Genomic DNA, 26,882 nt, shown 5'->3' with positions numbered 1-26,882 from the left:
TTTGAACCGACCGATTTGGAGCAGCTCTCGATGAGCTTTCTCTCTTTAAATTCAAGGATGCATCATAAACCCCATCTTGAAGGCTTTCTTGTTTTCACTGGACCCTAAAACCTAATCTCACAACTACAAAAAAGTGGTTTTGATGCAAAGATGATATTCAGTTGATGAAATGCAGCTAGACAGAAGATACAAATTAAGATTGTGGGATCTCTGGCTCAGTGAAACAACTAATAGTAACTCAATTTCCATGTTAATACGAGGACGGCCGAAATTGCTTACACCAAATAGACTGAACCAGGACAGAAATCCCAAATCCGATATTTCAATTGTATCATCCTTCACCATTATCTACCATAATAACTTACCAATGACGAGAAACATCAAGTTCTTAGACACCAGTAGATCCAAACCCACCGGAGCCGCGAGCCGTGGAATCAAGATCATCAACCTCAGCCACTTCCGGGGTCACAATCTGCTCGATGATCAACTGTGCGATTCTATCTCCGGCCTTCACTTCAAAGTCAACATCGGAATGGTTAAAAAGGATCACCCCAACCGGCCCCCGGTAGTCAGCATCCACCACTCCCGCCCCCACATCGATCGAGTGCTTCCACGCCAGCCCAGACCTCGGTGCTGCAGTTAAGAAAATCTTCTTACAGTTGTGCATTTTTTCATTGAAGAAACACAAAAAATATGTTCAAAATTACCAATTCGAGCATACGTTCCTTCAGGAACAGCGATGCTGAGATCCGTTGGCACCAGAGCTTTTCCTCTAGCTGGAACCTTCGTCTCCACGGCACTATTGAATTCATGGACAATATAAGATTCTGGAAACAGGGGAAGGAAAAACAGGAAACTGGTTCGTGGGGAAAAGGAACTATATGAATATATACAAACCTAGAGAGATCGTAGCCAGCTGAAAGAGGGGAACCCCTAGATGGCAAAATGGCTTTCTCTGAGAGTCTTTTCACTCGGAGAAACGGCACAACTTCCTGGATCATTCTAGAAGCTATTTTCTCACCCTGCAAAAAGATTGAAGCTTTAGTAAATACTACTATTGCTATAAATTCTCCAACCCTTTAGCAAGATTTAGAGAAACATAGGGATGTGAACTGTGAAATTAAGAAAAGGTATAAATTAGTTATGGCTTGAGTGTTGCAAAACCGGTTGATTTCAATGTGGTAGAATTTAGGCTTAGCAAGTCACTATTTTTCCCTAAGCATATGATATTAAAAATAGAACTAAATGCAGAAAAAACACTCAGGATGAAGCAGACAAGATAAAATGTCACAGTCAACAAATTGAGATATGAAAGGAATTTGCCTATTCCTTTAGATCTCTAATTCAACAAAGTAGTGGCGTCATTTTTGGTTGAAGATAGAAGAGAACCTTTTGAGAAGCAATACCAAGAAATGTGCCCAACTCTTCAAAACTGTACAACAGACTCTCAAAGTCAACCACATTATACAACTAGAGTTATTAACTTATTATAGATGAATTATGAACTACCATCAATCAATTATCAGACGCATGTTATTTATCTTCATGGCCATATTCATATGGTTACAAACCAGAGTTATGCTTCATCAACATGGCCATATGGTCACAAACCAGTAACACCATTACTCTTTGTTTGACAAGCTACAAGCCCAAAAACTAAAACCATTGAGAGAACATACTTCATTTCTAAGACATAATAGCATACTCTATTACCTTGGACAAATCTTATCAATCATCTGGAGTGGACTAAAAAAAATGTGGATCAATGAGAAGGTATTTTCGAAGTGCTTGTTGGCAGCCTAGATAAGACCAAGATATATGAGTTATACGGGTAATTTGGCTGTTTGGTAGATAAAATAGGTCCATGTTAGGCCATCAAAGCCCATCTCGGCCCACTGAGGCCCGGAGCGAATTAGTTAGATCTTTCAATCATAAAGTCTATGCCAAACATCCAAAAAGAACTAGAAATTGAATACTGTGACTTGAACATACTAAGCATATCAAGCAATCAAGACGACAATCTTCAGTCCTTAAAGCTGGGCACAAACCTAAGCTATTTATGTCTAAAACTAATTAACTAAACTACTGGCTCTACAAACTAACCTAATAACACGTCTCAGTTAAAATACACAAAATCCTGCAAAATATACAGTTATTTAATTTCCCTTTCTCAAAAAATTGTCCACGCTTAAAGACAAGAAAAACATAAAATCATTGAAAAATAACTTGTTCCACAAACGAAACAAGTAGAGATTAGATCTGAGTCAAAATTTTGACACAATCGCCTAAAAACAATTTAAATTGCATTCACAAGAATCATCTACAACAAACCACAATTGGAGCCACAACAATACAGTAATAAACATGAACATTAAAGATTTCAAGCCAACCACAAAAGGCAAAAGATTTTGAGACTGCTAAGTGCAGTTACATAGCAATGTCGGCATGAATATAAAGACTTTGAGACTTCAAGCCACACAAATTCAATAATTAAGCAAATAAAAATACTTAAATGGAACCCCACGACACCACACCATTTCCTTTCTATTTAAATGAATACCATTGCCAATCATCCCAATTCCGGAATCCTAACTCCATCTTTATCCTAATTCACCACAAATAATTTCTTTCATCCCAACTCTATCTTTGACAACAATTGCCACAGACCACGATAATTCAGCAAATGGGGAAGAGAAGAATTGAGAAGTTACCTTTTAGGATTTAAGCGGCTGCGGCGGAGTGGGTCACCGTCCGTTCAGGCGTTAAACGGGGCAGCAGAAGAAGATAGATTGGGCGAGTGAGTGAGAGTGGAGAGGTTCAATTCTGATTTGGTTAGGGTCCGATGCATAGGGCTAGTAGTCTGTAATCTATTTGCAAAATGCACTCTATTTTTCGCTCATGCATTGACTTACTTCCATTGGCAATTTGGGCTAGGGCTGACGATTTTTTGGCACGACAATAACACGACACGAACCCGCACAAAATTAATGGGTATGTGTCAAAGCTTATTGGGTTCGTGTCCTTATCGTGTCGACACAATAACCACACGAAAATTTCGTGTCGTGTTCGTGTCGTGTTCGTGTTACACGTTAAGTATATATATAACATTAATTTTATTTTTATTTATTTTAAAAATTTTAAATTTTAAAATTTAAAATTAAAATTAAAATTTTCATATTAGAAATAATATTAATATATTATAATATTATTATTATAGTGTTGTTATCGTGTTGTGTCATATATGTGTTGTTATCGTGTCGTGTTGACTCGAATGGTTCGTGTCATTAATGGGTTCGTGTCGCGTGTCTGAGGGTGGCGGTTCGTGTTCGTGTTCGTGTTCGTGTTCGTGTTTGTTGTTATCGTGTCGTGTCGTTATCGTGTCGACACGATAACGACACAACACGCACGATTTACCGACACGATAACGACATAACACGCACGATTTACCACCCCTAATTTGGGCTTTATAGTGTTGGGTTTATAATTTAATATGCAACAAGTCGACATAATAAAGAAAAAGCATAACGAGATTTATTTCCTCCGTCCCATTAGAAATGAAACGTTTATTTTTTCACACATATTTTAAAAAAATAATAAAAAATAATTAAAATAAAGTAAAAAGAAGAATAATATAAAGGAGACTCTCCTCTACATTGTTATCTCTCTTACTTTATTTTTTCACCACTTTAGTTATTTATTATAATTTTTTCAGAACAATTGTGCAAAAGTAAACATTGCATTTTTAATGGGACGAAGGGAATATTTTTTACTCGGAGTGACGTCGGAAGCAAACAGAGAGAGGGCGATCATGAAAAATTTACGTCCAGCCCCATGGAAACTGGTCGCCGAGGGGCAATCGCCCACTTCTGCCCCTGGGTCCGCCGCTAGAAGAAAACATAATACTAGAAACTATATACTCCGTAAAAAAATTAAAATTACTACCAAGTATGACTCTTTCTTCAGCAATTAAATTCAGATAAAAATGCTCATGTAATTGAGTCAATTCGCTTCTCCACCGAACAACTTTAACTAGAGCATATAAAGCAAACAATTGAAAGTCCCTACAATTACATTCCAGTTAAATTATAACCCACGCCAATTACAAGTTGCCGATTCCATGCTAGAAAAAAAAAGAACCACGAAATGAAATCGTCGCCTGTCTAGCGAACGTAGTGTTGGAACCAACAACATCTCACTGGACAATGCCTGTTAATGGCCGCCAACCAGTAGCGAATCCAAGAATTTCATATTGGGGGTACGATAAAGAATTATTTGACTTAAAAATTTAAAATTCAATCGATCTTTTTTCCTTGGTTATCTCAATATTTTTTTTTGCAATGAGTCCCCTTCGTTGTGTTTATTTAGGCATTATTATTAGAAAACTTATAACTATAAAAAATTATAAGTTACTCCCTCTGTCCCCGTTTTATAGTCACATTTTGCCATAAAAGTCCGTCCCATATTTATAGTCACATGTAGAATTTTCCATATTTGGACATAAAATTTTACCCCATTATTCACTAAAATTACACCCAAATGACATTATCAACACAAAAATAAACCAAAACAAAAATAAAAAACCAAAAAGTCAACAAGGGACCCACCTTCAACCAACTCATTTAATTTATTACACACTCCATCATCTCACTCTTCCATCTCACTTCATTTATTACACACTCCACCATCACACTTCATTAATTACACACTCTACCAATTTCTTAAAACTCGTGTCATAACTAAATGTGACTATAAATGTGGGACGGAGAGAGTATTAAATATTTATATAACAAAGAGTTTATTTTAGTTTGGAGTACGTTTTAAATATTTAAATTAAAACAAAGCACATCTTGTTTTCTATATAATCTTAAATAGTATGATGAGTATAATTGAAAACCATAAATAATAAAGATTATTACAACCATACATGCTTTGTTGTGGAGTATAAAACAAATGAGAAAATAAAGTAAATAATTATATTTAGCAAACATGAGTTAGGTATCATGCAATATGCCTCTAACTGAGTAAAAATAGCTAAAAACACAAAGGTTTCAAAGCCTGGTGGCCACTGTGAAAATAGAGCATCTTGCCATTAGGCTACTTGCATCTTTTGGGGTACACTCATACCCCTTTATTCTTATTTGCATCCGCCAGTGCCGCCAACTGCTTCAAATAAACTTGTCGGGAGTGAAATAGCTGTGCAAAGGGTTTTGGTGGGACCGTGGGATGCGTTGCGTATGACAATCAGATAATGGTCTTTTTGTGTAGCATAAACACCTCTCATATCAATAGAAAGATGAAAAAAAAGAAAAACATATTGAATTCTTGGTTGAGTTACAACGAATTTTTTATAGCTGATGAAAATAATTTTTCAATGGTTTAATTTAGTTCAAGATGGATGATATTGCGAAAGTGAAAGAGGTTATGACGAGGAGCCATGTAGTCTGTTAGAGAAAGAAATCATGCCCTTGGAATGAAGGCTATCTTTTGGTAACAAACAATATGCTAGCCAATTGAACTATGAAATATACGTTCTAGTTCATAAACACTTGAATTCAGTTTAACGAATGATTCCATTGTCTAACCTCCCTTCAGGTAGTAACAGACACATTGTTTAGAAAATGGCCCAACCAAGAAAAGCTGCAATTACAGTAACTATCTACCCAAAAAAGTTGGAATTTGAAGAAGCCAAAGAGCATCAGCAACGGCGGCCGTCCTGGCGGACGTCGGACCAGCGTGTCGGACGTCCGCGCGGGACGTTCGCCATTAGGCAGCAAGGAAGCGGACGCAGACATCGCTTGCGGACACCGGAGTTTCGCGGCATTCCAACGACGTCTGTCGTGAAGTCCGCCATTGCATCGGACCGATGGACGTCACCAACGGACGTCCCGATTTTTAATTTTTTAAAAAAAGAAACTCTATATATATGGCTTGTTTAATTTCATTTCATTCGCACCACTTGTTATAACAAGTTTCTCTCTACTTTCATTTCTTTTAAAGATAAATGGAGCACCACGATAGTGATTCCCCCGCTACGAGCGAGTCACAAACGCCGACTTTTCCCGTTAGAGTTGGGGGAAATGCGGGCGGAAGTGCACCGATGTCCGGGATGATGCCCGAAATGGCGCCGATGATGCAGCAACCCCAAATGGCGGGGATGATGCCCGGTTACTACAATATGTACCCCCCTTGGTGTGCATAGATGGGTGGGATGATGCCCCAAATGCCGGAGATGAGTGCCGTGATGCCAGGGATGCCCCAAATGCCCGGGATGATGCAGGGACCCCTACCGTGGCGAGGGAGTAGGCAGGGGGTTCCCCAATCACCTGGGGACAATGTTTATCACCCCTATATGGATTTATTGTCTAGTGATTTCACCCAGAGTACTCCTCTGGAGACTCAGTTCATCGGCATCGAGACTTTTTCTTTTGAGGAGTTGGGGCAATCTCCGATCAGGGAGTCTCCCACTCAGGAGGATGCAGAAGCAGGGCAAGGGCAAGGGCAAGGGCAAGGGCAAGGGCAAGGGCAAGGGCACTACCTTGTCCTCGTGTGCGGGGAACGAGGGTGGGGTTTGTCTTGGACATTCGTGTATCCTGCCATCATAAGTTCATGGGCAACATCTGTGTAACCAGCCCTCTCAAGGTCTTGGGCTGCCTCTTCAGTTCTTTGCCCAGACTTAGACTTTTTCCCTCCATCCTTTTGCTTATTTTCTAAGCTAATACGGTCCAAGACTGATGCCTTTGGGGTACGAGTTGTATCATGTATGGGATACTTCGCTTCTGATAACTCTTGCCGAGGCTTGAGCTGAGGGGCTATATGCTCTTCATTGGGAGCATTTTCCAGTTCAAGGGCTTCAAATTGGTTAGACGTAGCAACATGGGGCTTTGTCTGATCTTTTCTCACACCATTTCCCTTGAATTTCTCAGATGGCTACCAGACTTTAGGGTCAATCTGCGCGGCTCTCGGGTCCGCCTTTTTCGGCCTAGCGTTGTCCTGAACAGGGACGTTTTGCTTAGGCATTGGCTTGCTATTTGTAGAGCCAGTAACAGACTTATCTCGGCCACGTGAAGGGTCCCTTCCTCTTGAAGGGTCGCGGGTCCTTGAAGGATCACGTCCCTTTGATTTGTAGCGGCTAAGGTTAGCACGCCTAATTCTTTCTCTCTCCTCGGGACCCAGACAACCCACACCGTAGTGGCCAAATTCTTGGCACGTTCGACAATACTTGGGGAGAGATTCATACACAAATTCCTGAGTAAATTTCTCTCCTCCCGGTAAGATGATTTCAACGTTTTTTCGAGGCTCATCCAACACGTTAATGATGACTTGGACTCTGGCGCTATCGAGTGTTTCCCTCAGTATAGTGCATTCATCCACCATCACCGGGGTTCCAACAGATGTGGTAATCTTTTCAATTATCGACTTATTCCATAGGGTCAACGAGAGATTAGGGATTTTGATCCAAATAGGGACATTAACCTTCATTTCCCTCTTTAGATCGAAGTCTTCCAGGGTTGGCTCCAACACAAGTGGAATACCAAAGATCGAGTGGGACCCTTGATACGCTTGGATTTTGCACTATTTTAAGACCGTTATTTGGTCCGTTTTTAATGTCAAAGTCACTCTACACGTCCATTATTTGCATATTTTGTCTATTTTGGTATTTTGACGTGTTTTGTGAGAAACGTACATAATTGAGCCGAAAAAGGGAGCCAAAACGCAAAGTCCGGAAATCTGAGTCGAGACGGCGTATCCGCGGCGGTCGGTGTCCGGCGGGCAGATCAATGCAGCGGTCCGCCTCGGAAAAAATACGCTTGGAAGAGAAGTCTCGCCCGGCGACCGCCGGAAGTCGTGCGGCGGTCCGCCGCCGAGGGAACAGACTCTCTGGACTCCAACACGGCGACCGCCGCCCAAGGTGCGGCGGCCCGCCGGAGAAAGGCGGCGAATCCGAGATGCCCTAGATTTGCTCCAAGATTTACCATATTTTGGAGATCTTTTCCTTCTACAACAAGGATTGGCTTTCCCCTATAAATAAGACCTCAAGCTTCATCAAATAGAGGGAGCTTCTACTTGAAAAATATTCATAGAGATCAAGAGCTAGAGTACTTCACTTGTGCAAGGAGTTGGAGAAGGATTTCAAGAACATCAAGAACAACAAGGATTCAACCTATGGGTTTTATTTGCTTTAGTTTTATGTTCAAATTGTCTTCCCTTCAATCTATGTGTTTAGCTTATTTCATCATGTGTAACTAAACTCATAGGATTCTAGGGATGTGTTAGTAACGACTTTGGTTATACAATGCCTTTTTTTATTTAATATCCGTTTTGTTTTTACTTTGTTTCTTCCCTAAGTAGTTCTGATGCTACATGATTGAGTGACACAATCGTGTACGATTTAATATAGCTTGCTTCATAACTGTGACAGAGTTCTAGCGAGTTAGATTCACTAAGTAGACGCTACAGTTAGCTTCCCTTAAAACGACGCTGTTAATTGAGAGTGGGGACTTTTCAAGGGTCTTAGGAGCTTTTTGGAGTTACGTGTTAGGATTGACAACCATAATGTTGTAATCAACGTTTGCATCGCATGAGCATAAGCTAGGTGACTTGTCCTTTCAAAGTATAAACTGTGCTAGGGTATTGTAGTTTGAAACTTGTATAACCATAACTGTGAACGCACATCCCTGGAATTCCCTTATCTCTATCGATTATCTCCGTGTTTTATTCTTATTTAGTTGTTATATGCTTTTTATTGTTTTTAGTTTTCAAAAGTTTTCCAAAACCCACTGCTTTTCCAGATAGTAATTGACTCTTAGTAGAGGATAGACACTTTGTGTTTGTCTTCCCCATGTTCGATATCCGGTACTGACCTTTGGCTATACTATATATACTCTATATACTTGCAGGTTTATTTAGTGCTAAAAAATAGTGCATCAAGTTTTTGGCGCCGTTGCCAGGGAAGACAATTCACTTTGGAGTGATATCTTCAAATGCATAATTTTACTACTTTGGAATTTAATTGCTTTTAGTTTTTATTTTTATTTTTTAATTTGTTTTTGTTTTTTATTTTTGCAGGTTTTGTATGTGAACGCGCTCTGGGAAGGACAGCCTAGAACCGTTCGATTTAGAACTTGAAAGAACTCGTAGGAAAATAAGAAGTGAAAAGGATCAGGAACAATGGGTGACCGAACAGACATCGAGAAGCTGCAAGAAATGGTGAAGCTGCTGATGGACGAGAGAGATGCGGAAAGGGCAGCCCGCGAGGCTTTGGAAAAGAAGAACAATGAAATACAACTCGTGATGAACATGTTCAATCATGGGAATATGATTACTTTTCCCGAAGGACCTCGTATTGATGCTAACAATTTCGAGTTACGCATGCCCTTTATCCAAAGGGTCGAGCAAACTCCTTTTGCAGGTAGGGCTACAGAGGATGCCAATCGCCATCGCTCTAAATTTGTGGAGATCTCAAACACTCTCAAGTTAAACGGTGTCGATGACGATGCCGTATGGGTAAGACTCTTCCCCTTTTCATTAACTGATTCTGCTAAAGAGTAGTTTGAATGCATGCCCATAGAAAAGGTCTCCGCATGGAATGACATTGTAGCTGCCTTCCTCGACAAGTACTATCCGCCAAGCACAATCTTGAAGCTCAAAAGCGAGATCTTCCAATTCATCCAAGGCCATGACGAGTCCCTCTAGGAGGCGTTTGCTCGCTTCAAAGCTCTTCTCCGAAAGTGCCCTAACCATGGTTTCACCGTGGATCATCAGGTAGGAATCCTCTATAATGGATTTAACGAGAAGATTTGTGTTATGCTTGATTCAGGTGCAAATGGAGGATTCTTAAGAAAGTCGAGTGAAGAAGCCATGGCGGTAATAGGGGAATTCGCCACCAACAGCAGGGGGTGGTCGAAAGAAAGGCATAGCATGAAGAGGATAGCTGCAATTGAAGAGGCCGAGGAAAGTTCTTTTGCGAAGGAATTGGCCGAACTCAGAGTTAGGGTGGACCAAATGGATACATCAAGGAAGGAGGATCCGATTCCACCGACCTCCATCATAGCGGTCTCTAAACCCGAAACTCCTGCCCCGATAGTGGAAGAGATCAACTACATGCAAGGAGGCGGTTCCAACAGAAACTACAATAACAATTATCTCCCTAATCAGAGGGGCGGTAATTTCAATAATTTTAATGGAAACCGACCTCATCCTAATCTCTCTTATTCTAACAATAATTACTTGCAACCCCCCACAAGATTTAACGTTGGTAAAGGAGGAGTAGTTGAAACAACCAAGAAGGAGGAGAAGTATGACCAAGGAATCACAAGGATCTTGGAAGTAATCACACAAGATAGGAAAGTTAATGACACCAAGATCGGAGTGGTAGAAGCTAGAATAAACAACCTCGATCAAGGAATGAACACGATCTCAACTGCCATAGCCAACATCAACACTCAAATGGAGCAAATCCAAAAGAAGTTGGATGAGGACAGGGCAAAGGCAGCCGCACGAGTGGATGACATCAACAAGAAGTGGGTGGCAAAGCAGAAAACTGGGGACTGCCCAGTCGCCCGCGGGCCGCCACAACTGCTGCAGCGGCCTGCTGCTGAAGTACCGATTGGAGTCTACCCAGCCGTCAGCGGACCGCCGCACACCCCGCGGTGGGCCGCCACAGACAAGGCAGAAGCACCCACTCAGCAAGGACTCGTGCGGCACAATGGGATTGTGCTACCTTTCCAACCAAAGAGGAAGTTTAAGCTCGAAGAGCAGTTCAAACATTTTTTGAACATGTGTTGTAAAGTTCATACTAACATTCCTCTAGTTGAATCGTTGCAGGAGATACCTAAGTATGCAAAGCTACTAAGGGAGGCGGTGATGAGGAAGAGAAAGCCAACAAAAACCGACCTTAAGCTACCGCATCATTGCAGCGAGATCATCCAAAAGGAAAAGGCAGTGAAACAGAGAGATCCGGGCCAATTCATTATCCGATGCCGGATTGGAGAGGGAAAGGTTGACAAGGCCCTATGCGAGATCGAGAGCGAGATGCTCAAGTCTGAGGAAGCAAAGCGGGCGAAAATGGAACGGCAGCGTAGGGCAATCATGGTCACAGATTTGACCAAACCCCAAGACCCCTTTGAAGTAGAGGATCCTACTACCTCCACTATTTACATTGTCAACGAGGTAACACGTTCCCCTAAAAAGGACGATACTAACTCCTCTACCTCTATCCCGCAGAATAAGAAACAAAAGAGGAAGAAAGCACCCAAAGAGGACCCCGAGATATATGTTATCAAAACCAATAAGGGGAAATACAAGTGGTGGAAGAAGCTAGGGACCAAGTTGCTCCCAATGCCAATTTTCAGCACTCGAGTCGCTGATCCGCCCAAGTAGTGGGCTACTTCAAGTCGAGCTAACGACTAAAAATAAAAGCGCTTGTTGGGAGACAACCCAAATTCTTTAGTTTTGTTCTTTTCTTTCTTTATTTTCATTTTTCTATTAAAAAAATATATATATATTTAACGCGTGGCGGTCGCCGCACTTAACACGGTGGTCGCCACACGTGTTTTCACATGTGCAGGATAGGTTGGGCTTAGGGCAGGCTTAGGGCGGGCCGGAGGAACCACTGGATAGGCCGCGACGGGCTGCCAGGAAGTGCGGTTTTTAAACGCCCCGTGCGGCGGCCCGCCACGCAGCATGCGGCGACCAACGCACGCAGTCCAGAGACGGGAAAATTCTTTTAAAAGGTATGTTTTCCATTCCTTTTCCCATTCCTTCTCAAATCCCTTCCTTGCACACAACCCCCACCTTTATAAATCACCAATTTCACACACCCACACTATCATTCTCTCAAATTCTCTCCAAAATTTGAGTTCTTCTTCTCCAATTCTCAATCAACACAAGGTATGAATCCTTACTCAATTTCTGAGCTTTGCTTCACTTCTTTCGTGGATTTGGGCATGTTTTTGATGAATTGTTCAGTGAAAACTCTTATTTTACGATGTGGGATGATTGTGTATACTTACTTTTTGGATTTCCATGGTGATATTGTGTTTTGGTGATAGTTTGAAGCTTTGTGAATAGTGACTCCTTCTTGTTTATACTTGTTCATATGTTGCAATCATGTTCATAGCATTGTAAGGCTATTATTACTTCCATGAATTGCAATACTTGAGTATTTCATAGAGATTATTGATATGTATTGATTTATTGTTGATACGTCTCTGCATGGGGGATGAATTCACGTTGGGGGATGGTTTTTGTTTCCTAGTTTGGATGTTTCTGTTCTACATGTTTCCATGCTACCATCTAGGAATATATGACCACCTAGCTTGCACCTATATGTATATTCTTTGGTAATGCTTATAAGAGTGCAAGTTTGGGGGAACCTTTGATTTCCCATTGTTGGCATACATTTTTAATATTGCATTTTTCTTTTATAGGAAAATGGGATCAAAGGGAAAGCCCGAAAATGTGAAGAACTATGGCATTATCCTTGCATCGGACGAGCAAAGGCTATGTGGAAGAAGTTGTTGGCGCGAGAGATGGCGCCCTCAAGGTACCCCCACGATTACCCTCTTCAAACTTTGGGGATCGCGGAGGACTTTTGGGCATTGTGTGACGTGGGTGACGGGAACGGCCTTCGATACATGTTCGAGAGGAAGTGGCCGTCTTTTAGGAAGTATACTCTTGAGTTCCTAAGCTCGTTGAAGGTCACCAAGGACCGCCGGCAAAACATCCCGCTTAGCATCGACTTCCGCCTAGGCAACCGGTAGCACTCGCTTACCATGGAGGAGCTTTGCGGAATCTTCCATTGTTTCGATCCCAACCCCGAGACCGACAATGAATATGACTTTGATGAGATTTGGGGTGCGATGACGAATGAGCACGAGCACGCCGCGGGTTATGCCAAGTCTTCTTCGATCCGCAACCCGGTTTTGAGGTACCTCCACCGAGCTATGACCCAACTTATGTTTGCTAGGGTCGATGGGGGGAGTGTCTCCCAAACGGAGTTGAATGTGATATGGTGCCTCCTCAACAAGAAGGGATTCGATTATGGAACCCTTTTCACTATCTATGTGGATCGGATCACAAAGAAGGATGAAGGCATTATATGTTGTAAGGGTTTGATCACGGCGATCGCCGAGCACTTGAAGGTTTCTTTTGTCGGTTTGACAGAAGATGGTGGGGAGCGCTTTATCACTTATGAGGTGCTCTTTTCGGTGGGGTTGTTAACGGCCGATTATTGGGGTCAAGGATTTTTCTTACAAGTGGCGGGGGATCACTTCCCCGTTCCCATCCCGCAGTTGACTAAGGTCGATGTTTGGGCAAACCAGGTCAATTGGAAGCTCGACACCCCGGCGCACCGAAGAGCCAATGAGGCTAACCCCATAAATGGGGAATTTAGGAAGAGGAATATACCGGCTCGCATCCCCATCTTCGAGGCCGATGATGACTCCGCCTTCGATGCTATTGATCACTACACTGAAGAAGGGGAGCACTCGCACGCCCAAGAGAGTCAAGTATCGCCGCCACCACCGCCCCAACGTCGCCAAGAAGAAGAAGAGGAGGAAGTAGAGGGCCATCGCCGCCGGACTAGAGCAAACCGCCGCCGCAGAAGGCCGAACCCCGAGGATGAGTTTCAAGCAAACACCTCGGCCCAACTAAGAGATATTTACTCCTACATGCAAAATGTGTCCAACACTTGGGACACCCGTTGGGCGGAGCAACAAAGGGAGAACGCCTACAACCGCCAAGGATGGACGGCTCAAGGCGATTGGTGCACGGCGGAGCAACAATTTTGGGAGCAACAAAGGTTAGAAGACGTGCATCGCCGTCGTGAAATTGAAGAGCTCCATAGGATGGCCGCCGAGGCTCGACAAGAGCGCTAAACAATGAGTGGCGACATCGCCTATCTTATTGGTGCATTCGACGACCTCAACGCCCGTTTCCCTCCTCCTCCTCAAGATTGAAGAAGTCAAGCTCAATGACTTTAATGAGCATTTGTACCATGTTTTTGGATATTTTAAGACAATTTCTTTTTATGTTTTTGACAATTTTTATTTTAATTTTAAGTATTTTTGGTTTTAGTTTAATTTTTGTGCGTTGAAATTTTTTCACGGGGTCTGACCTCTTCGTGGCGACAGCTGCATGTGCTGCGGCGGTCCACCACCTGCTCGCTGGAACGATCTGTTGCTGCGCGGCGACCGCCGGACATGCCGCGGCGAGCCGCCACCTGGGCGCAATTTCCAGCGCGAAATTTTTCAAGGTACGTTTTTTTTTATTTTCGCCCCGTCAGGCCTCGACGCGAAATTTTTCAAGGTACGTTTTTTTTTCCAGTAATTCACTCACGTCCCTACCGACTCTACAAACTTATTTTACACTTTGTTGTAAATAAGTTTGGGGGGATGAAGTGGTGGACCGTGAGCTTAAGTTTTTATTTTAGGGTTTTCTTTTTGTTTTAAAGTTTTTGTTTTTGTTTTTCAAAACCCCGTAGGAGAATTTTGTGTTCTAAAAATATTTTCTTGAATCCATGTCGTGAACTTAACATGAAGAACTTAAAAACACGCATACTTAGGGACACACTTTAGACCGAGTTGCCAATGATATTACATTCCATCTATGTTTAAGTGTGGCTTAACGTTTTGATTTGATGGTTTGGTGAAAAGGTGCATAATTAGTGAATTGTTTGTTCACCTTGAATCTTGCTTTATACATTGGGAGGATTTGAGCCTAAATTTCATTCTTGTGTGATTTATCTGCATTCATGTATTTGTTTCTAGAACTTGCTCCTAGTCTTGCCCAAGTCTACATAGTGTTTAAGTTGATTTAGGAGGATGTTAGGCCATCTTTTCTAGCCTACTTTTATCCAAAAGTTTTGACTCTCTCAAATTTGAAATTTTTTCCCTTTGGAGCCAATTTTGAGCTTTTAAGCCTATTCTTTGGAAGCCAACATAATGGGGACAATTCCTTGGGTTAGTTAGTTTTTACTATCTTATTTTGTAAAGGAATTGGAGAGATAAGGTAAAAGTATAAAAAGTAGTGTGCTTAATGTAAAGAAAGTACAAGTTGTGAAATTGAGAAAAATTCCAAATATGTGCTTGATGAAAAGAAAGGAAGGGATATGTAAGAAAGAAAAAGAAAAAAAAAGGGAAAAGAAGAAAAAGTGTGAAAGGTTGTGAAAGAAAAAAAATATATAATCAAAGGATTGGAAAGTGAGTTAAAGGAGAAAATAAAGTGTTAGAAGTGTCTTGGGTTTTAGAAAAGTGGAGTCACTTTAACTCTACTTGGGATTGTAATACCCCATATCTTTGAGTTTATTAACCATATTATAGAGAATAATTTATCTTTTCAAAAATATTTTATAATTTTTGAATTAATATTTTTTTATGGTTTTTAATTGATGATTTTGATTTTCAAATATTTTCCAGGTTGTCCGACTTAGACGGAGGATGCGCCCTAGCAAATTTAATAAGGTCTAATTGTTTGTTTTTTTTTATCTATCTGTAAAATTAGTAGTATTAGAACTTGAAATGAAATTAGGAATTTTAGAGCAATAGTTTAATGCCTTTCTGTGCTTGTGTGTGTGTGTTTTAAATAATGTATGTAAGTGTATGAATTGTGTTGAAATGATTATAAAAAATAAAATATCTATCCTACTTTCTAAATACCCACCCATCGACACTTCTAGAATACCCTACACACTATTAGGCTCACACACTCATCGTTTCCGTCAGCCGCCGTCCATTGCCTCTCCGGCGGCGAGATTAGCCATCATCAGCTCACCTTCCTCTCTTTGCTCATGGCTTCTTCTTCTCCACTTCTCTAACCTCCATTAAAGCATGATCCAAGCTTGAAGCTTCTCCTCCAAAAATTTGATTTTATTGTGAGACAAGGTAAATCTGACATTTCTTTTGATTCTATCATCTTCCAAGCTAGCAATTGTGGGTTTGATTGGAAGAAAAGTGTTTTTATTGAGAATGTGAGATAGTGGCGATTTTTTTACTATTACTCTAGAATTGGGTTTTTTTTTTGTTATTTTGTATGATTATGATTATTATTAGATGAATTGATTACATGATTATGTTTAGAGATGTTTAATTAGCAATATGTGAATTTATATGATTTTTTTTCCAAGCATGTTTAGCATTTTTTGTGAAATTTTAGAGTAAGAATAGATATGCTGTGAATAGTAATCTGCTGTGAATAGTAACCGAGAATAGTGAAAGTGATTTAGTTAATTTTTTTGGGTATCCTTTTGGTGTTGGATGATTATGAACTTGAGAGATGCTATAAAGAATATTATAGGGAAGATGTACGATTTTACTTGGAAATGTATAAAACTGATCTGTAATATCTTCTGAATTATTTTCAGTAGGTCATATGAGTAGTAAGTTTGACAGCTTTTATTATTGATGGTTTGTTTTGGTTTATTGTTGTAGTTAATTAATATGGAGTGTGTTTTGAGTTGAATGAAATGGTGTAGGTGTTAAAGCTTATGTTTAATAGAACGTTGAATAAGGAGTCGGTGATGGGGCAGCAGTCAACGTGATCCACAGACTTCCCTATTTTGACTAGTAGACATCCTTTTGGGCTTTCTTTTTTTTTTTAAAGAAAGAACGTTGATGCCTTTATATTTGGAATTATGTAACTGCTTATGGCTATTTTGTGTGGGCAGTGACCCTGTATTCATAGTTTTGTCAGTGATCAGCGTAGTTTCAGGTTGTGACCCGACTAGGCAAGGCCTTAACTTTTGGATAGCTTAATAGAAGGTTAAACTTTACAAAAACCATCTTTTGCTAAAATAGGTACATTCGATGTTGGGGAATTTATCTTGTAGATATTATTTGAAAAATCCTTGCATGAACTAAGCTAAATTGATGGTCATTTTATATTTTCTTTTATAGTTGATCAAATCATTTATTTTAGTTTAAAGATGAAATTTATATTTATTGTTTAGTTTTTTTTTAGTAGCGTTTCCCATTAATTAGGTATGGGGGCGTTACAGAATGGTATCAGAGCGGGTCTACGTTCCTGTAGACTTGCTTATTGCTTATGGCATGTATGGCATATCTTTGGTAAGTGCTCAAAGATTATGCGTTGATGTAGCGAGGAACCGTCGGGGAGAACTAAATCGATGCTATCCCGGGGATCTTTCTTCATATCAAGGATGATTTGCACTCGAGGGCCACAGGCATGCCTATAGAAGATGCAATTTTCTCCACAACCGATTTTGTCCATAGCGTGAGAGGAAGGTCTGAATGCGAATCCAGACAGGAACTTGAAGCCTGACGTTATCTTCCAGGATGAGTGGAACACCAAAAACTGCATAAGGGCCCTTATTTGGAACCCTTTCGAGATCCGAGTATGTCCTGAAGCTGAACAAAATCCACCCTTTGCTATGATAGGCTACATTCGTTGGTACGCCCCATGTTTGTACCAAGTTATAGACTACAGCTTTCCCGGGAAACCTACCTGCAAATTTTCCACACAACGACGGACCCCATCCTACCCTGATGGGTAGGATATCATCCTGAGTTAGTGAAATACTAGTAGGGTCAATGGTTATACCTTCCACAGGAATCAGTGTTCGTGCTGCAAGGCTTGAGTCCGGCTTTGAAGATTGATTTTCAGCAAGCCACGCACTATTACACTTTAGCTGAAGTTGATAGTCAACTTCACTCATTAGCTCATCTTCTGTCTTGTTTCTAGTCACTCCATTATCCGTGGATTGAAGGGAGATCTTGAAATGCTCAACTAGAGAAGCTAGATTATACTGCGCACCACCCACTTTGCAGAGATGGGTGAAGTGTTTATGTTTCCTCATCGTAGGGTGAGGATCCATATTCTAAAATGATCAGATCTGCTAAAACAAGAACCAACTATCCTATATCCAATCCTTGATCGATCAAAGTTGAAGGATGCTGACAATACTAGTTAAATAACAAACCAGCACAAACACAACGAACAAAACTCAAGTAGATAGAAAACGAGTAGGCGAGAGTGTACCAATCGATTTCCGTTCGTGATACCTCAAAGAAACCGCCCTCTCTTGATCCGGTAGGCGGCGCCACGTATGACAGCCTTCCTCTGAAGAGAGCATTGCGCTGAGGGCGACGGGATTGCTTGGATTCCTCACCACATTCGAATGGTTAGAAGAAAGGAACGGCGAACAGATCGTCGGGATGGTTAATCTCAATGATCGATAAGGGGCCTCCCCTCTCCTATCGATCGAGAGGAGGGGAGGTGTGTGAAACACACTTGTTTCCGCCAATCAGCTGTGTAATAAGCCACCATGGGGTAGATAATCCGGTGAGGGAACGGCAACAACGGAGTAGAATATGAGGAAAGCGGCTAAGAAACCCTACAGGGTTGACGGCGCCGCCAATCTGAAACCCTAACCCTAGTATAGTGAGGGAGGTGAAAAAGGGAGTCTAGAGAGAATCGGATGAGACTTCTAGAGAGCAAAAAACTCAACCCTTAAAACTAAAGTATGGGTAAACAATATTTATAGTCGCACGGACCCACCCCGAAGGGCCCCTTACTCCAGAAACCTTAATCGGTACAGGCCCACTAAGGAAGCCCGTGTCGTAGGGTTTTTTGGGAGTCACGTTCTTGCACCCGAAGGCACGAAGGACACGGCGCGAGGCCGCGAGAGACACCGAAGAGCACGAGGCCCTAAGGGATTAGACACCGAAGGGCATGAAGGCCCTAAGGGATTGGACGCCGAAGGGCACGAGGATCGACGGGAAGCACATGCGCGAAGCATGATTCTGGGCCGAGGCCCGTTAGACACCAAGCCCGAAGGCCCGATGGGAGACGTCGAGGGCCAGAAGGCCAAAGGGAGCGGCCCGAAGGCGGCACGGGCCCGGAGGCCTGAAAGACTCGAGCTCGGAGGCCCGAGAGGGACGCGAGCCCGAAGGCCCAAGAGAGACACCGAGGGCCCGGAGGCCCAAGTGATGGACGGGCCGAAGGCCCGAAGGAAGCGAGCCCGAAGTCACACGAGAGACACGAGCCAGCAGCCCGAGAGAGACGAGAGCCCGAAGGCCCACGAGAAACACACCCATGTGCAAGCACAAGAGGCGGAAACCTCATGGGAATAAAATCCCCACAAGTTGTCTCCATTGAGGATCGAACCACTGACCTCATGGACGGGTAAGGAGTTAGCACCATTTGCCAGTAGGCCAATGGTATTCCTTAAAAACTAAGTATGGGTAAACAATATTTATAGTCGCACGGACCCACCCCGAAGGGCCCCTTACTCTAGAAACCCTAGTCGGTACAAGCCCACTAAGGAAGCCCGTGTCGTAGGATTTTTTGGGAGTCACATTTCGACTCTTCAACACCCGAAGGCATTGGCGGGACGCCGAAGGGCACAAGGCCCTCCGTGATAGGACATGCCCGAAGGCAAGATTGACACGACGGAAGCCGAGATAGACACCGAAGGGCGCGAGGCCCTAAGGGATGAGACACCGAAGGGCACGGGGGCCCTTAGGGATTAGACGCCGAAGGGCACGGGGGCCCGACGGGAGGCACATGTGCGAAGCACGATTCCGGGTCGAGGCCCGTTAGACACCAGGCCCGAAGGCCCGTTGGGAGACACCGAGGGTTCGAAGGCCCACGAGAAACACTGCCATGCGCGCATGCACGCAAGAGGCAGAAACCTTATGGACATAAAATCTCCACAAGTTGTCTCCATTGAGGATCGAACCACTGACCTCATGGACGGGTAAGGAGTTAGCGCCAATTGCCAGTAGGCCAATGGTGCTCCTTAAAAACTAAAGTATGGGTAAACAATATTTATAGTCGCACGGACCCACCGCGAAGGGCCCCTTACTCCAGAAACCCTAATCGGTACAGGCAGTGGCGGACCTATTCAGTGCCATGGGGGTCCCATGGAACCCCCAAACATTTTTTGTATTAGTATATATATATTGACACTTCAAACAAAACAAGGCAGCAGCGCAGATGGCTTCTTTCTTTGCCTTCAACGTGGAGTATGGTTTGAGTTTGATTCCCAGCTCTAGCAGCTTTATTTGTTTCACATTTTAAGCTTTAGATTAAGAACTTATTCATTCTATTTTTACTAATTCTCCTTACATCTATAAATGTCCTTATTTTTCTTATTTAATGACTTGAGTAGGATTCTTACACAAAGATTATATTTTTTATTATATGCATTTGAGAGTTTGATTCTTACTATAAGAACAATTACTATAGTTTCTTTTATTTTACATTGGTTTTTTATTTATTTTATATTCTATGTGTGACTATTTATATCACTTTTTATTCTACATGTTACATTGCTAATATTAAGAATTCAGTTTAACTCATTTTTTCTTCAATGATTTATATTTTGTTTTATTTTTTTAAAAACTCTTTTCTCAAATTAAGTTGGCTTTTTCTTTTACGTTGACCTTGCATCTATTAACAATCTCCTTACACGTACCTCTAACTTTTATAATTGATTCTCTTAGTCATCGGCGCTAAAAATTATCACGGTAAGGAATATTGGTTTGGAACCCCCATCGTAAAAATCCTGCGTCCGCCACTGGGTACAGGCCCACTAAAGAAGCCCTTGTTGTAGGATTTTTTGGGAGTCATGTTTCGACTTAACTGACGGGACACACATACACACACCCCAGGAACCCCCTCCTGCATCGTTCTACGGTGGGCCCGTACCACCGCGTGCCCGTACACGTATGGAGGCCCTACCTCTCCGGCATTGAGGTATTTTTTCTAGGTTAGGCACCAGGCCCGGAGTCCCGATGGAATTGCTGAAGGGCCCGGAGGCCCGACGTGAAGCACATGCACGAGGCATGATTCCAGGCCGAGGCCCGTTTTAGGCACCGGGCCCGGAGACCCGACGTGAAGCACATGCACGAGGCATGATTCCGGGCCGAGCTCCGTTAAGGCACCGGGCTCGGAGGCCCGACGGGAAGCACATGCATGGGGCATGATTCCAGGCCGAGGCCCGTTGGACACCAGGCCCGATGGGAGACACCGTGGGCCCGAAGGCCCAGGGGGAGGCCCGAGGCTGCACGGGCCCGAAGGCCCGAAAGAGACGCGGGTCCGAAGGCTGGCGAGCCACACACCCATGCGCGCATGGACGCAATAGGCAGCACCTCCATGGAATATTAATTCCATAGAGTTGTCTCTTCCTTGATTCTATGGGTGGTGGTGCATGGTCGATCGTGGTTGGTGGAGCGATTTGTCTGGTTAATTCCGTTCAGCATCTTTCGGCTCCCGACAGATATGCTCACTCGAACCCTTCTCAGAAGATCAAGGTCGGTCGGCGGTGCACCCCTTGAGGGGGATCGCGCCGTTTCCTTCCCCATGTTTTTTTAAACTTATTTAGCTATGAGGTTTCTTACTAAGCATTGGTGCTTGTATAAAGTTGAAAAAAAAATCTGGAGTATAAACTTACGCTTAACATCAATTATGATAAATAGTTCTATAATTAAGATAGCAAGAGAATATTTTGAGGTGCGAATGAAGTGAAGTATTTATAGGAACGAATGAGATAAAAGTCGCTGCACAAAACTGAGTAGGATTTTGCTTTACTTGGAAATTCTGAAATTGGCCATTTGCCTATGTACATGTTATTACAGTAGAATAGCATATGTATTAGGGTACATTGCTCTCATCAAATTTTGGCTCCATGTGTTGATTGTTAATCCCGTCTTGACAGTATCATACAAACTGTAGCTGTGATGAATTGATCCGAGGGCGCATCAGCAGTTTTACTTTACTGAATAGAGAGCAAACTAGGTATCCAGGGATACCTCATTCATTGTTCTGTGGTGCACGATTTTCTTGCTGCGGAGGTTCTGCATAAACTTGACCTTGATCTCTGAAGTCTCGAAATATGGACAGGAAAGAGTTGAGGCTCTCTGATGAAGCTCCCCCAAGGATCCACAACAGCAGTGAACTAAACGAACTCATGGCCCCAGGATTCCCTCCACCCTCTGGCTGACGAAGGACAGGTTGTTCGCCAAGATTCAGAGGATTGCCTAACCTATTAGGGGGCTGTTCCTCAGGACCAGCTGGAGCATTTCTTGGAGTTCCCCCACCTCGAGGTACAGGTCCAGCGGCCATATCTGAGTTTACAGCTCCAGGGTTCCTTGTGTTTAATCTTGTGATGCGTAGCGTTGATGCCAGAATAGTAGAAGATGTGATATGAAAATCTGGATGTTGCTGGAAATGTGAACGACGATTTTGCATAAACCTCTGCAAAGCAGGAACCTGGCAGGATATTCTATTAGGAATCGATCCCTAACTGACTATAACAATGGGAGGACATGAAGAATAATAGCATCTTCACATTGTTTTCCATACTGCATTATACCTTACATACATATAGTAATTGAAGCATGTACCTCAAATCTATTCCAGAAATAGAGGACAAGGTGCTGCATAAATGCAGCAGAAGTTGAGAGAGCTAAATAAGAAAACCCTGCATGCACAAAATTGGCATGTCAGAGAATAATGACTTGGATAATATGATCATCTGATGCTGAGGTACACGAATATTACCATATGTATAGGAGAAAAAGTATATGTGAAACACTAAAAAGTAGAGCAAAAAGAACCGAGGAAAGAACTTCATTGATATAGGTGTACGGACACTGCAGGCAATACAAGAAACAACTATGTCAGTAAATAGAATGCTCAAGAATTAGTCGCGCATAGAATCATAAACCGAAATAATAGGTCTAAGTGCTTTATATCTGCATTTATACCAAACATCGTATATAAATTAGCAGGGAAGGTCTGATTAGTGTGTTATCAGGCTTTAATGCTGTGGATCACACATGATAGTCTACAACAACCCTACACATATGGATAGTAGAGACATTGGCATCTGGTGGCTTTCCTTAGAAGTCAGACATCTTATCCACAAGGTTAGGCAAATTAATTTCATCAAAAGCCATTCAGCTGTAAAATATCATTCAAAATGTTTGGTTTTATAGATATATAATATTGTTAATATTTTAATAAGAATTTGCTTCTATTGCTTTTTTCATACTTTTGTTGTTTGGTAGAAGCTAAGGAAAGGGGACCACCTGATAAGCGTGAAGAGTTCACAGATCCAGACAAGAATCAAGACCATGAAAGCCAAAAGCTGATCATCATAAAACTCAAATAGAAAAAATAGTATTCCAATCATTATCTGGATGCAAAATAAGGAGACGTGTCAGTTCACTTAAAAAGGGGTACAAGGAGCAAAAGATCACTAAAAGTAGTTGCATGCTTACCGGCACAAAAACAAGCGATTCTATTACATGCACAAAAATCAGTTGAAAGGTTGGAAGCCTGTGTCGAGCATGATGCTGGAGCTGCACTGAAATAAGGATACAGATATGACAAGTAAAGACAATATAGATATAGAGGAGAGAAAAAAAAAAACATTATGATACGCCATTCAGCAATCAAGTCAAAATCAAATATACTGTATATTAACAACAAGTTGTGTCACACTATATCTTCAACCATGGAACTTTTGTGGTGACAGCATAAGACTCAAGTTGACTTAATCAATAATGTTTTTCTTTTATGAAAGTCTTGCATGGCATAATGAAAGACGAGGACGATCATTTAAATAATACTAGCTCATTTGTCAAAACAAACCTGTAAACTTCAGCATACGCGTTTGTGTCTCTCTCAATGTAAACGAAACTGACATTGTGGTAGTGAAGAAAACAAATAGTGACATCATTAATACGCCGCACTTGGTCACAAGATAGTCTTCAAAGGACAGCAGAAGAAGAGCATGTCATGTTTAATTATCATGTGACATTTAATTTTTAAAAGACAGCTTAGATATGTCTGAATCTAGTGAGGAAATGGCAAAACATTAACCTCCGAATTTTGCAGAACTTTCAGGCTGCTCGTGAGCATAGGTAAGGTTATAGAACTCCTTTGTTTGGTAATTGTAAAGGTAACCTGCCCAAATTGCAAAACATCTAGTATAATGGAAGGAAACACATAGTGATAGTACTCTAGGCTATTGATTAAGATAGCAAAATCATATTAAGTATGAAAAAAGTATATTAAAGGTTACGAGTAATAAATTTACACCATAAATTGGTTGATTTGACAAAACCCATTAACTCACAGATAGTTATGTGGCAGAAGAGCAGTGCAAGAATTAAGTAGGAGATGGCCGTCTGTTATGCAATAATCAGTGTGGTTTTATGGAAGAGCAAAAATCCAAGAAATTTTCAAGCTTGAACAATAACTAAGAGCACAGGAACTTGATACCTTGGCCAGGTGAATTCAATAAACTATTCATCAAAATAGTGTCATATCCTACTACCCTGTTTATCAACAACTGCTGCCACCTGAACAAAAACCACCATATCAATTTAACGTTAGTAGCTAGAAACATAATAGGTTAGTTGTCTTAATGTGCTAATGGCATAATTATCCGCAGTACTTGATTTCATTTCAAGTAAATAAATTTTACTGGAAGCAGAATACATATATCAAGTTAACTTGCTATCTTCTACTCCAATTCATGTATTGTGAACTGTGAACAACTTTGGTAGAAAGGTCTGCATGTAAATTTATTTGTTTTGAAATTTGAATTCTAGTTTAATATCAAATGTGCTCTATACATGTACTAAGTGAGTAGTTAGCTACTACTATCACATTGCTAAAATCAAGCAGATATGTCTAATTCAAAGAATCATACCACTCCCCACAGCTAGCCCAGTAAAAGTGTCAATGAATATCTGAGTGAAAGGGACTGTGTAGTAACAGCATAAATTATAGCCTTTTTTTTATAACGAGAAAAGATAACCTATTCATGTACAATGTAGATAAAAGACTTTGAAACCTTAGCTCAAACTATGCAAAAAGAAAATATCAATTAAACGAGCAGTCTTTTCATTTAGAATGCAAGAAAAAGAAAAACTATATTACCGATTGCCAAAGCAATTATGTCGAGCTGAAATACTGATATTAACTGCATGAATTCCATGCCTTGATCTAGCTTCTTCAGGCAACAAAAAATAACCCTACACAAAGCATCACGTAAAAAAAAAGCCGACAGTGAGAGAGAAGGGTAAATGAGGCTCTGCCTCCTGGAGGGTAAATCTTGAAAATTTCCAGAGGCAAAATGTAAATTACCAATATTATTCACCACAACAGGGAATAGCTCGATGCAGAAAAGTAAACAAGAAAATCAAATGAACTTATAAATAAACCTTTTCCATGGTATACAAATAAGCTGGTTCAAATGCCTTGCTTCTCTTCTCTAGACACTGCACTGAGATATTAATAAAAAGTACAATAAGGTTGCATGAGAACTTACAATGTCTACAAGGCAGCACTCTCAGAATGTCAACCAAAGTTTAGGAAAACTTTGAAACAAAAGCATGCTAGGATTTAGGATAATCTAACATATTACAAATTAGGTTACATAGAGAAGTGATATCGAATTCCATGGGATTGCAAAACAAAAGAGCTAAAATCTCATTATTCGAGGTTGAATGGACGGGAACCATGCATTAAATGTCACCAAAAATCTAGTAAATATATGAGCAGTGAAAGCATCTACCTGCATAGGAGTTGAACCTGTCCAAATGTAAGATCTTTAGCCACTTGGGAATATCAAAATTCAAATTAATACCAGCAATGTCCTGCATGGATGTGCGGCTACGGTTAATTAGAGCTGTTTTGCAAAGTATGTCTGCTGCATTAAATAATCTCTCATAGAAAAGATGTATATAGATTCCTGACATCATTGGAAACCAATTCACAGAAAGGGAAAGGAAGAAATATATCATCATAGTCTGACCCATAAACCTCCAAGAGTTCGCCTTGCTAATCTGAGAAAGAAAGACAAACGGCCATGCCACTTTCTACCAATATGAAATATAGCCGCCCTAAGAGATTCTTTTGGCGAAACGAAAAACTTATTCCGAGGCACATCTTTACTGACTTTCATTATCACATCATCAGATGGTGGCTTAAACCTTTCACTGCTGATAGAAATTTCTCTTTGGGATTCTAATACATCACTGTCAGTCTTCCAAAATTGTAGTCGAGATTTCACCATGTTTGCATCAGAGCTTATCCAGCTCAACCACGAAACTGCGGCCAAATGAGGTGAACCGTCGCCATCCACATTGGTGGGTTCTTCACTTTCAGCGCCAGTTTCTTTAACACAGGCGTCTATCTCGTGATTAATGGGCTCATTATGTGACCACAAGCCAGCGCTGGTGATCTGAAAGAGAGCAAATAAAACTAAGAAGCCGTCATAATCAGTTGAACAAGAAAGTTTAGCACGTTGGACAAAGACTTTTGGAGAAGAGCATGATTTCGATTAAAAAAAAAGAAGGATCATTTCATACCTTAATCTGAATAAGCTGGGCATCAGACATATTGGCACTAGGGAACTCACTGGAACAGCCAGGCTGCAGCATTCAATCATAATTATACAGTAAAATTTCCATCATAATAGAGTAGTATTAAAAGGGGAAAAGATGCAAACATGGAACTGAAAAGATGAAAAAATAATTTGATAATGAAACAACACCAAAACACAATTTTAGTGGAATTAGAAAAGAAGAAGAAGAAGAAGAAGAAGAGAGTGATAAAGGAGGAAACCTGCTGAACATAATTGGCGTGCATAACAACGAGGATAGAGAAGAGGGTAATTGCCAATAAGAGGAAAAAGTACTCGAGCTTAGCTCTGATATTGGGGGTGAGCATCTCAGAAAAGCGCTCCTGCACCCGAATAAAGGTCTGCTCTGGATCCATTTTCAATTGCCGGAGGAGGAAGACGAAGACCAATTATCCGGCGAATTTCTCATCTGCAGCTTCCATTGTTAGGGATTTTGATTTTGGTCAGACCTTTAGCCGCCTAACATATTATTTTATTTTATTTA

At 41.4% G+C, this 26,882-nt stretch overlaps 2 protein-coding genes across 4 annotated transcripts; both read right to left on the bottom strand.

The window, feature by feature from the left end:
- Positions 1-215: 215 nt before the first annotated feature.
- Positions 216-2,873, bottom strand: LOC125211517 (deoxyuridine 5'-triphosphate nucleotidohydrolase). 2 transcript variants are annotated; one of them, XM_048111346.1, is made up of 5 exons: positions 2,712-2,873; positions 1,390-1,432; positions 898-1,022; positions 708-799; positions 216-633 (listed from the first exon to the last, which is right to left on the bottom strand). In XM_048111346.1, exons 3-5 carry the CDS (start codon positions 999-1,001, stop codon positions 389-391), a joined length of 441 nt encoding a protein of 146 aa, XP_047967303.1. In that variant the 5' UTR covers positions 1,002-1,022; positions 1,390-1,432; positions 2,712-2,873; the 3' UTR covers positions 216-388. The 2 variants fall into 2 exon arrangements, with proteins under 2 accessions (XP_047967303.1, XP_047967302.1); XM_048111345.1 differs by lacking the exon at positions 1,390-1,432 and having other exon boundaries at positions 2,712-2,872.
- Positions 2,874-21,519: 18,646 nt separating this feature from the next.
- Positions 21,520-26,849, bottom strand: LOC125216269 (membralin-like protein At1g60995). Of its 2 annotated transcripts, XM_048117941.1 has the most exons (15): positions 26,602-26,849; positions 26,346-26,408; positions 25,790-26,218; positions 25,550-25,631; positions 25,197-25,258; positions 24,913-25,007; positions 24,250-24,329; positions 23,848-23,931; positions 23,617-23,733; positions 23,244-23,329; positions 23,052-23,158; positions 22,522-22,613; positions 22,365-22,441; positions 21,771-22,230; positions 21,520-21,693 (listed from the first exon to the last, which is right to left on the bottom strand). In XM_048117941.1, exons 1-14 carry the CDS (start codon positions 26,752-26,754, stop codon positions 21,772-21,774), a joined length of 1,986 nt encoding a protein of 661 aa, XP_047973898.1. In that variant the 5' UTR covers positions 26,755-26,849; the 3' UTR covers positions 21,520-21,693; position 21,771. The 2 variants fall into 2 exon arrangements, with proteins under 2 accessions (XP_047973898.1, XP_047973899.1); XM_048117942.1 differs by having other exon boundaries at positions 21,520-22,230; positions 23,617-23,664.
- Between the last annotated feature and the right edge of the window lie 33 nt (positions 26,850-26,882).

This window comes from Salvia hispanica, chromosome 3 (genome assembly GCF_023119035.1).
Source record: "Salvia hispanica cultivar TCC Black 2014 chromosome 3, UniMelb_Shisp_WGS_1.0, whole genome shotgun sequence".
In the NCBI taxonomy this organism is placed as follows: Eukaryota; Viridiplantae; Streptophyta; class Magnoliopsida; order Lamiales; family Lamiaceae; genus Salvia; species Salvia hispanica.
This window is presented reverse-complemented; position numbering and strand designations above follow the sequence as displayed.